The sequence below is a fragment of the Plasmodium yoelii genome (genome assembly GCF_900002385.2).
Source record: "Plasmodium yoelii strain 17X genome assembly, chromosome: 6".
Lineage (NCBI taxonomy): Eukaryota > Apicomplexa > Aconoidasida > Haemosporida > Plasmodiidae > Plasmodium > Plasmodium yoelii.
This window is the reverse complement of record NC_036178.2, coordinates 1,026,480-1,038,308: the sequence shown is the minus strand read 5'-3', so window position 1 is coordinate 1,038,308 and position 11,829 is coordinate 1,026,480. Positions and strand designations below refer to the sequence as shown.

Below are 11,829 nucleotides of genomic sequence, written 5' to 3'. Positions count from 1 at the left end.
GAACAAAAAGAAGAGAACAAAAAGAAGAGAACAAAAAGAAGATAAAACAAGCTCACAAATTAATAAGATGAACAAAAGTGAGCTCCAGTGCTTATTATATTAACACACAAAAAAAAACGGTGCTATTTAATTATTTTAAAAAATAGTGTAATATAGTACTGAAATAACAACTAATTGCAGCCAATTGGCTATTCGTAAAATGCTGGTAAATTATTGTCTATACCCCTATTTTTGATTTTTTATTTTTTCAAGAATATTAAAAAATTTCACAATTTCGTAACTTCACAATTTCGTAATTTCACAATTTATACATTTTTAAATTTTTTGAAAATTTATATTCTAGATAGTTAAAATACGTCATATGGTTATCTCATTTCCCTTTGATTTATTAAAATTATTTGTGCCATAATATTTTTCAATAATTTATATTTTTTTTTTTTATAAGAATGACCAAGTGTTAAATGAATAAATAAGATATATAGATAGATAGATGAACATCGATTTGATAGTAAGTTGTAATAATTCCAAAAAGTTGATGTTTTAAAAAAAAAAAAAAATATATATAGGACAACACCACATTATCCATAGTGGGAAAATGAAAAAAAAATGTATATTCACAAAAAAGAAAATATGAATTTGCATATGAACAACAATTTCAGTGGTTTAAATAATCATATATATAATACACATTTTAATAGAAATAAAAATTATTTTCAAAATAATCGAAATAATTGTGATATATACAACACTTTTTATAACGACGAGGTGAACGATTTTAACGAACCCATCTCGCATGGATATGATCAATACATGCACAAAAATAAAACATATGATAATATTAATAAAAAAACATGTGCGTTAATAAGTATGGGGCAGAAAGGCAGCAAACCCGAAAAAAAAGAATTATATAATATTAATAATGATGCATATAATAATATATACAGCAATTTGACATATAATAATGCAAATGACTTTAAAAGAAAAAAATTTAATTTAAATAATATTAAGATTCTCGACGAAGAAGAAGATAATTATAATAACAACATAAATAATGTAATAAATGGAAAGCATACTGATGGTTTATCCAATAATAATCCATATCATTATAATCAACAAAATAATACAACTAATTTTCGTAGTTATAAAAATGATAATACAAAAGATACATCATATAATTATACAAAATTTAATAGAGAATATGAAACAAATGTTAGTGATGGAAAATATAAAAATAGTGATAAATATGGTATGAATTATAATGATAATAATTATATAAATGATCGTCGAGCTAATAGTTCCAATTTGAATGTTAGAGCATTTCCTTTATCTAATCAAGATTTGGGAAATGGTGATAATCAAAATAGTTTTAATAAAATTGATAAAAATAATTTACAATTTATTTATAATAACTATAAAAATAATGATACCAATTTTTATTATGACAACAAATTAAAAAATTACAATTATAACATAGCACCAGGAACAAATCCTGACAATGTTAATAACATGTTAGATGAAAATATGAACGCAAATAAAGAACCTATAAATTCAAATAGACCATATACTGATTATATAAGAAATGATGAAAAGCAAGCAGAAAAAATTTTCAACAATTTGAACAATTTGAACAGCTTGAACAATGAAAATTGCCCGTTTGATAAAGTTGGGGGAAACAATGAGGATAAAAATAAGTATCTGTACGATAATAAAAATAATTCAAAAGTTATGAATCCATACAATAATGAAAATTATTCTGAACAACGTTCCTCATTTTATTCAAAGAATCAAAATGGAATGACAAACAAAAACCATTTGCTCTATCCCAATCTTCTATCTTTCAGAAACAAAGAAAATGATGACAATGAAATAAAAATGGAAAAAAAAATAAATTTATTAAAAAATATTATAGTTCAAAGCCCAACAAAAAAATATAACTCAAGTTTAAATGATGATATGTATGATAGTTATGCTAAAGATCATTTGTATCAAAACATAATTAGTGAATATAATTCGAATACTGGGATATTAGATAAAAAGGCAAAATATATAAATAAAGAAAACTCAAATTTTGAAGGAAATAATAATACCAATCTTTGTGATGATTTAAACTCATTTGAAAAACTTAATGAGACACCAAATGTATTTAATAAAAATAATTTTGCAAACAAAGATAATTTTGCAAACAAAGATAATTTTGCAAACAAAGATAATTTTGCAAACAAAAATAATTTTGCAAATAAAAATAATTTTGCAAATAAAAATAATTTTCGAAGTGATGATCATTTCCGAAGTGATGGCAATTTCCGAAGTGATGACCATTTTCGAAGTGATGGCAATTTCCGAAGTGATGACCATTTCAATTATAGAGAAGATAGAGATTTAAAAAATTCCAAAGATGATAATAAAAAATATCATCGTGACAATCCAAAAGGAAAAAGAAGCCACTCTTTTGTTGATTATTATAATAATTTAAAACACATGAGTATACAAGATGTCCCAGTTGATTTATCAAATAATTTATATGGTAATAAATATTCTAATCTTACACAATATTCTAAAAATGGATATGAAAATAAAACATATAACTATTTGAGTGATAGTGTTTCAGATAAAACACGATTAGTAGAAGGGGCATATCCTAAAGATAATATATCATCACTTTATAATGGTACAAATAAAAATGATGATTATATTGATAAATTAAATTATAATGATGAAAACACTTATAATAGATTCAATAATCTTTTCAAAAATTCTGAACTACGAAATACAGAATTTTTGAGAGATGGTACAAAAATAAATCTTCAAAATGATGTAAAAGAAAATTTTAAATTTAATGCTAGCCCATCTGATACACATAATAAACCATTTGATAATTACGACCTTTATAATCCGAATAATAATAAAAATCATATTAACAATAATTTTAGAAATCATATATATAACAAAAATGATATGACCACGTTTCCTATTAATATTCCTGTAAACCCGAGATCTATGCCTAAAAATGTTATTTCAAATTTGGAAAAAAAATCATCCACAATTTTTAATAATAATGCACATTATTCCAATTTGATAGTAAACAATCGTAATCACGGAACGAATGAAACAACGTTATCTTTAAATTCGAATTTTATAACAAATTTTGAAGATGGTAATATTGTAAAAAAAGAAAATTATAATAGTAATAATAATAAAATAAAAAATAACGATTTATTTTACACAAATTTGAGAAAAAAATATGGTCTTATCGACAATGATAATGACAATAATGACAATAGAAATAGCAATAATAATAGCAATAAATATAAATACAAAATAAATACCAATTATGATTGTAACATTGCAAGTACTGCTAGCAGCATTTCAAGTATTCCAAATAACAAAGAAGATAAATTAGGATCTATATTTATTAAAAAAAAAAATGATTCCCAAAACTTTGTGTCAAATGATCCCCAAAACTTTGTGTCAAATGATCCCCAAAACTTTGTGTCAAATAATATGTACAACTTTTCGACCCATAATCAACAAAATGAAAATACAATTAACACTAAAAATATGAACCATCAATATAATGACATGATTACACGAAATAGGCAATATAATAAAGCTCAAAATTTATCAGATCCAAATTATAATATATTTTCTAATAAAATTAACAAAATTGATCAACACATGTTTCGAAAAATTGATCATAATTTATTTAATCATAAATCTTCAAATATTAATACAGAACCCAATTCTTTTCAAAGACCAAATTATTATGATAATGATGATGATGATAAAAAAAATAAAAATATTTTTAATAATATTATTAATAAATTTACAAACGATACAGATAATAATAAAAATGGAATATATGATAAAAGTTCGATAAAAGCATTACCCTCTTGTTTAAATTTGAAAGTAGATTCAAATTTACAAGAAGAAAATATTTTTAGCAAAAATTTTACAAGTGCTGGTCCTTTAAATTCAGGAATAAATAATATTAATCTTTTTCATAATGTTAATAAAAAAAATATTAACACTAAAGGAAATAATACATACAATTTGAATTTAAATAAACAGTTGCCACCATTGCCTTTTAAAAGTTTTGTAAAAAATAATGTTATAAATAACGAATTTTATGGAAATAATAATGATCAAAATTTAATTAATGATAATATGAACACACGATTTGGGCAACGAAACATTTTAGGTATGAACAAGTCAGAAGAAATGAACACAAATAAACCACTTTTTAATAATATATCAAATGAACCACTTTTTAATAATATACCAAATGAACCACTTTTTAATAATATACCAAATGAACCACTTTTTAATAATATACCAAATGAACCACTTTTTAATAATATATCAAATAAACCACTTTTTAATAATTATAATTTTGAAAATACCAAAATAAAAACAAACATAGAAACAAATAATATGTTTGATAATAATTATAATTTTACAAAAGATGATCAAAACAAAAATTTTATTCATGATAAAGAAATTGGCCAAAATGATTCAGACAATCTCCTGAACAAGTCATATATTATGAACAAAGATAAATATAACATAAATCAACAAAAAAATAATTATTTATATAAAAAATATGAAACAAAAGATAATAATTTTGTGTCCTCTTATAAATATAACACTAATTATGATTATCATAAGGATGTACTCAAAACGGATATAAATTATAACCAAAAATTAGGAAATAATTTTCTGAACAGCAATATAAAAAATGAGTATAATAGTGGCAATAGTGGCAGTAGATTGTTCGATGCAAATAATATCCTTACAGATAAAGGAGATAACCAATATAATTTAGGGAAAGAAAAAAAAAATTATTTATCTTATAATAAATATGAAGATAACAATTCTATAACAAATAAACCATGGAATTATAATAAAAATAAAGACATATCACTAGGAAATAATATTTCACTTTTATTAGAAAAATTAAGTGACTATTCAGAAAAAAATGATAATCAATATACCAATATAAATAATTATGATAATAATAACTATTTTGATGAGAATCGTGATTCTAACTCTTTGCAAGTTAATACAATAAATTATAATGATAATATAAATATAGATACAAATAATATAGTTATAGAAAATAATCATATATGTTTTTTTGGGCTATCTACTTTATATAGATGTAAATTAAAAGATCAAAATTTGTCATTTATTGTAAATCTTGTTGATTCAATATATCTTAATAGTCAAAATGGTAATGATACAGTTGCGAATAATATATTGTTTCACAAAAGACTTCGACATATAAATATTTTACCATATAAAGGTAAAGCAGCCGATAAAAATAAACTATATTTATTTTTCGAAAATATACGTGGAAATATTTTAAAAGCATATACTGCTCCGATTGAAGAAAATATTATTGCTTCATATGCATATCAAATTATAGATTTGTTGGAATATATGCACACAAATTTTGTCATATCCCATGGTATAAAAAAAGAAAAACATTATCCACATTATATAAATGATTAATCGAATTGTTTTCAAATATTATTTTGTTAATTTTTTATTTATTTTGTTAACTTTATTTTGTTAACTTTATTTTTTTAACTTTATTTTTTTAACTTTATTTTTTTAACTTACTTTTAGGACTGTTTTCTAACATAATATTAATACAAAAAAATACCAAGGAAGAACTAGTGCAAATTTTGAATGAGAAAAATAAAAATATTAATAAATATTTTGACATATATAAGCATGGGATAATAAAAGTCTTTAATTTTGATTTTTCTAATATAGATGCAAGTAAGTTAATGTGTATATCTAACTTTATGCATCTTGGCATTTATTCACAATTTTTTTTTGCCTATAATTTTGTTTTTCTATAATTTTTTTTTGCCTATAATTTTTTTTTGCTATAATTTTTTTTTTTTCTATTTCAGATGAAAACGATTATGAGTTTGACTTTTTTTGCCTGGCAACCCTAATCTACGAAATGTGCACAAAATATAATACTTACTATTCCAGCAAAATTGTATGAAAAAAAAATGAATAATTTTATTTGAAATATTTATCACTCTCCTTGCTTATACAAAACAATATGGTTTTCTATCATTGCTTTGTGTTTCCACTTTATTCATTTCGTTTACTTCGTTTCATTTTTCAGGAGGGAATGTACGAACAGATACACAATACAAATTTCTTTTTCCCGCATTTTGTTTCCTTCGAATTAAAAAATTTTTGTTATGAAGTAATATGCATGAACAAGTCATACAAAAAGCGCACATTTTCGACCTTTCCTTATCCTGCATTATGTTTTTACTTTGTTATTTTGCTAATTTTTACTTTGCTACTTTTTAATTTGCTAATTTTTACTTTGCTACTTTTTAATTTGCTAATTTTTACTTTGCTACTTTTTAATTTGCTAATTTTTACTTTTTTATTTTTTATTTTCAATTTTTAGCTTTGCTCAAAGAGAAGGCATTGTTTTAGCGACCTCAAAAAGCACGCCTGGTTCCAAAAACATTTTAATTTTTAAAAGCCAAACAATTGCACACAATAATTGTTTTGGCATACAAATATGGCAACATTTGAGCATTCCCTGTTTTCAAGTAACAAGGCTTGCTTCGTGTTTGGCGCATGAACATACAGAATTATTTGTGACGACGGTTTGCTTAATCTATTTTTTTTTTTTTTTCCTTTTTTTACACATTTTCATTATTTAATTATTTTTCTTTTTTAGTTCATATTTATACTTTGTTTGAATTCACAAAACTGCATACATTCACATTATGTAGAAATAAATATAATATACATATGCACATACATAATTTGTTTGTATGAAAGTAATAAATATTTATTCCTGTTCATATTATTTTTATTCTTTTTCTTCGTCTTTTTATTCTTTTTTAATAATGCGAAAACTAAAACATTTTTGAAATTTTTAAAACAAATAGTTACCTTTTTTATTAACTTTTATTTAAGCACTCATATTTACGCTTCACTTCTTCTAGCTAAAAGTTGAAACACACAAATATAGTAATAATAGTAATTGTGAAAAAAAAAATAACAGGTCAAAACGACATGAACGTTCATAATTTTTTTATATATTTTTATATTTTTTTTTATTTCCTCCAAATTAAGCTAGCTAATCGTGAAACAAATCATGCCTAGTTGTAAAATCGCTCACTAGCTATAGCTTATTTGTCTTACCATTTCGTTCAACTTTTTTAAGTGTTCCCTTTTGTCGTGATACTCTTCGATGACGCCTTTTGTTACGTTTCCAGTTTCAGCTAGATTGAACTTTTTAACTGACTCTTCTTTTTTCACTTTTAAATTATTTATAAGTTGCTTTTTTTTTTTTATTTCGTTGTATGATTCTTCGAGCATTAGTATTTTATCCTCCAATAAATTTTTTAAATAGTTTTTTTTTTCGTCATAGTGCAATTTTTTCTGATAAAAAAAAAATTGAGAATAATCAATGTGATGATTTAAAACATTAATATATTTCAAATATATATATCTATATATACACATATATTTTTGTTTTATTAAAATTATTATAAATCTTCATTTTTTTCATATTTTGATTTTTAGCTACCTCTGTTGATTTCTTTATTTTGTTGTTGAGGTTTTGAATTTTGCTTTCTAAAATATTTTCCTTTCCTTTTAAGTTTTTATATTTTAATTCTAATTGCTCAAAATTGGCGTGGATTAAATTTTCATTTTTTTCCTTAAATTTATTGAAAAGAAAAATACGAGCCCTCAATATGCTATTATGTTCATTTATTTTTCTTAATGTTAATAAATTTTTTCGAAACAATTCGCTCTTTTCTGGAACATTGAAATAGGACATGTCATTTTTCATCAGCTGGCTTTCACCATGAAAAAAGGGGGAAAAAAGGAGAAAATAAGTAGAAAAAAAAGGGGAAAAAATAAGTAGAAAAATAAGTAGAAAAATGTAGCGAAAAAAATAGCGAAAAAATAGCGAGCAAATTGCAAACTTCTAGACCTAAACAAACAACGGTCTAATCAATTTCCACTTAGCACTATTTTGTAAAACAATATAAACATGCATATATATATTTAGAATGGTTAACATAATTATGTAAAATACCATAAGCTGTTTTGTTTAAGAATCGCTTCCTTTATACAATAAAAGAAATTATCAAATAAATAATATATATCATTTTTCATGTATGTATCAATTGCTTTTAATTTATTTATATAATCTATAATTGATTCCAATATGATGTTATATTTTTCTAAATTATAATTTTTATTATTTTCACATGTAAAGTTGTCACATTCAACATAGTTCAATAATTTTTTTTGAATTTTTAAATTTTTTTCTTTAATTTTTTCATTTTCTTTTTTTAAATATTCATATTTTATTTCTTCATTTTTTATAAGTTCATCCAACTCTTCTACACTCAAATTTTTTGAGTATAACTTTTTCATTTCTAAATAATAAAAACACAATTCTGTTATTTTATTAAAACATAATTACTATGATCATATTTTTCGGATAAGACATTTAAGAAAAAAATTGTTATTATATACTAAATCAATTTATTAATATTATAATTTTTATAAAAAAATAATATATTGCGTTTTCTTTCGATTTTTTTTTAAAAATTGTGAATCTTTTCCAAAGTTCGTATACTCGCGCATTTTCCCCAATGAAATGCCCGCGTATTGTACGAAAAAATGAGAAAAATAAGAAAAAAATAGAAAAAAAGTGGAAAAAATGAGAAAAAAAGTGGAAAAAAAGAGAAATCGCGGCAAAAGCTAAACTACTTTTGCACACATTTTGAAAATATAACTTTTCTAAGAATATTTAAAATAAATATATATTTTTTTAATTGTCATATTTATATTGTTATTCAGATAATACATGGATTATGTGGGCATTTCTCTTTTCCCATATTTGGAGAAAAATATATGATATAAAATATAACTATAGTAATTAGCATAACAACTTTTCAGGCAAAACTTTTAAATGCTTTTCCTCTGCCTGTCATTTGGTATTGTCATTTTGAATATGGTTTGCCAATTTTGATTATTCTTCATTTTTTACTATTTCAACAAAATGTCTTTTGCCTCATTTACCTTCGCCGCTATGTATGTGGAGCCTGCGTACAAGAGTGGAGAGAAGTAAAAAAATAAGTAAAAAAAAAAAAAAAAAAAATCGGAAAAAAAAGCGGAAAAAAAGGCGCAAAAAAAGGCACAAAAAAGGCGCAAAAAAAGGCACAAAAAAAGGCGCAAAAAAAGGCGCAAAAAAAGGCACTGCAACATGGTTTACGCAGTTTCCTATTCTTATAGTACCTCCATTGTCTGGATGATTTTTTAACATCAGTTGTTTGTGAACTTCTCTGATTCTTTCTCTATTTGTTGTTGGGTTTATATTTAATATTTTGTATGCTTCCGATTTTGACATTGTTCTTTCAAATCCTTTCATATCAGGTTTTAAAAATACATTACTTAAATTTTTATTTAAATTTGATGGAAAAAAAAAATTTTTATTTAACCCCACTTTTTGATTTTTCATATAATTCATTCCTTTCTTTGCTAATAAAACTCCTCCACCAAACAATAAAATTGCAATTGGCCACATTTTACCACTTTTTTCTGTATTTTATTTATTTTTTTGTTATATCATAATCTATTTTATATTATTTTTTTTCACAAAAATACAATCTTCATTCTCTCAATAGTCCATACATACATACATGCATCATCCTAATTACTCTTATCAAAATTTATTTCTATATTTTTTATATTTTCTATATTTTATTCATCCATTTAATAATTGTACTATTCTTTATATTTCGGAAAACATACATAAAGTTTATTTTAGTAAAATAAAATTAAAAAAAATATATTTGAAAAAAAAAAAAAAAAAAAAAAAAAAGCTAGATGGGTATAAAAAATACGCAACTCAAAAGTGGAATAATGTAATGAATGAACTGAATGGAATATAATTAAAAATTTAGATATATTTTTTTTAAAACAAAAAAAGAAATTTGAATATTTTTAAGAAAAATTGTAAAATGTATATCAATATAAATATGTTATTAACATACAATTTTTATACATTTTTAACATTTTATACAATTTTTTTTATATTTTATCGCTTTATTGCTTTATCGTTTCATTTTGGATTATGTAGAGATGTTGTAATTTCCAACCGAGGAAATAATTTTCTCCATTTATTATTATATTGTCTATTCAAATATTACTAAAATTAAAAAAAAAAAATTTATGTCAAATTTTTTATCGTCCCTTTTCAAACCCTTTCCAATAAATGATTTATTTAGCATATATACAAAAAAACAACATTAACAAAATAGTTGAATGTATTATATAATTGTTTCACATTCTTCATTTATTACAATAGTAATAAAATAATAAAAAAAAATCAAAAAAATTAAAAAAATATAAAAAAATATAAAAAAATATCACATTTCGTACATAAAAAGTATCCAATTCTATTACAATATTTATGTATATATAGATACACAGATGATAATTAACAATTCTTTCTTAGTTTTTATTATTTTTTATTATTTTTTATTATTTTGATAAACAAATGATGCCATATATAACAATTTTAGTTTGTTTGTTTTAAAATAATTCCTTATTATTGGAATGTATATAACATATTCTGTGTTTAAATTATAAAGCTCAAATTGGTTGCATATATTAATTAGCTCCGTTTCTCCAATAAAAGAATCATAATTGTGAGTCCCCTAAAAGGAAAATATGTAAAGTAGTGAGTGTAAAGTAGTGAGTGTAAAGTAGTGAATGTAAAGTAGTGAGTGTAAAATAGTGCAATACAAAATAGCGAATGCAAAATAGTGTTGGGCATACCTTGGGTATAATTCCTGTGATATATTCTGCTAAAAAAATTGAATATAAATATGAAAAAATGTTTTTATTTATTGTTGTAAAAACAATAAGTGCCATAGGATTGCATATTTTATTTATGCAATTTATGAAGTGTTTTTTTTTATCGTTTGGTATATGCTCGATCACTTCTGATGATATAACAATATCATATTTTTTTTTGTTCATATCATTTGAATATACCAAATCAGATATATCACAATTTTTATAATTTAAATTTATATTTATAGCGGTTTTGTCGAGTTTGTAAACATTTCCTTCACTCTGTTCACTCTGGCAATTTTGACCTTTTTTTTCTTTTTTTTCTTCTTTTTCTTTTTTCTCTTTTTTCTCTTTTTCTTGCCTTTCACGTATTCGCCTTTTTGACAATTCAATCAATTTGGTTGACACATCTATACCTTCTATATTTATATTTATGTTTTCTAATTTTGAAATATTTATATTTTTTAGTAAAAAATAAAAAATATTATTTTGGATGTATTCACATAAAATACCACCACCACATCCAACATCTAAAATGTTGATATCTATTTGAGCTTTTCCTTTTTTTATTTTTTCACATAATAAAAATTCATAATTTTTTAAAATAAAATCAAATCTTTGCTTATTATAATCATGTAAGCTATATACATCTTTTCCTAATATTTTGTTTAAAATGCTATAGAAACTGTTAACACTACATTTATTTTCATATTTGGTTTCACCCCACCATTTATCATATAAATTATTAAAAAAATTTACTTCCTTTTCATCATGTGTATTGTTACTATAAAATCGAAAACCTAATACAAAACTTTTATTTACTCCAAAATATTTATTACAATATATAATCTGTTTTTTCATAATAACATATTCTTAGTATATCTTCTTTTTTTTTTTTTTTTTTTTTTTTTTTTTTTGTTGTTATTTCACTTTTTAACATAAAAATAATATATCTTCATT

The 11,829-nt window shown here is 22.6% G+C and overlaps 4 protein-coding genes across 4 annotated transcripts; 1 reads left to right on the top strand and 3 right to left on the bottom strand.

Annotated features, from left to right (window-relative positions):
- Window positions 1–606: 606 nt before the first annotated feature.
- PY17X_0624800 (protein kinase, putative) lies at window positions 607–6,517 on the top strand (the record flags this gene model as incomplete). The annotated part of the gene is made up of 5 exons (XM_022955438.1): window positions 607–5,467; window positions 5,629–5,784; window positions 5,922–6,013; window positions 6,146–6,229; window positions 6,443–6,517. 5 exons carry the CDS (start codon window positions 607–609, stop codon window positions 6,515–6,517), a joined length of 5,268 nt encoding a protein of 1,755 aa, XP_022813213.1.
- Window positions 6,518–6,947: 430 nt separating this feature from the next.
- Window positions 6,948–8,439, bottom strand: PY17X_0624700 (conserved Plasmodium protein, unknown function; the record flags this gene model as incomplete). The annotated part of the gene is made up of 4 exons (XM_022955437.1): window positions 6,948–6,992; window positions 7,192–7,431; window positions 7,580–7,853; window positions 8,096–8,439. 4 exons carry the CDS (start codon window positions 8,437–8,439, stop codon window positions 6,948–6,950), a joined length of 903 nt encoding a protein of 300 aa, XP_022813212.1.
- Window positions 8,440–9,057: 618 nt separating this feature from the next.
- On the bottom strand, window positions 9,058–9,595 carry PY17X_0624600 (mitochondrial import inner membrane translocase subunit TIM14, putative; the record flags this gene model as incomplete). Its single annotated transcript, XM_022955436.1, has 2 exons — window positions 9,058–9,113; window positions 9,307–9,595. The coding sequence occupies 2 exons, from the start codon at window positions 9,593–9,595 to the stop codon at window positions 9,058–9,060; spliced, it is 345 nt and encodes a 114-aa protein (XP_022813211.1).
- A 949-nt stretch (window positions 9,596–10,544) lies between these two features.
- On the bottom strand, window positions 10,545–11,730 carry PY17X_0624500 (3-demethylubiquinone-9 3-methyltransferase; the record flags this gene model as incomplete). Its single annotated transcript, XM_724302.1, has 2 exons — window positions 10,545–10,730; window positions 10,852–11,730. 2 exons carry the CDS (start codon window positions 11,728–11,730, stop codon window positions 10,545–10,547), a joined length of 1,065 nt encoding a protein of 354 aa, XP_729395.1.
- Between the last annotated feature and the right edge of the window lie 99 nt (window positions 11,731–11,829).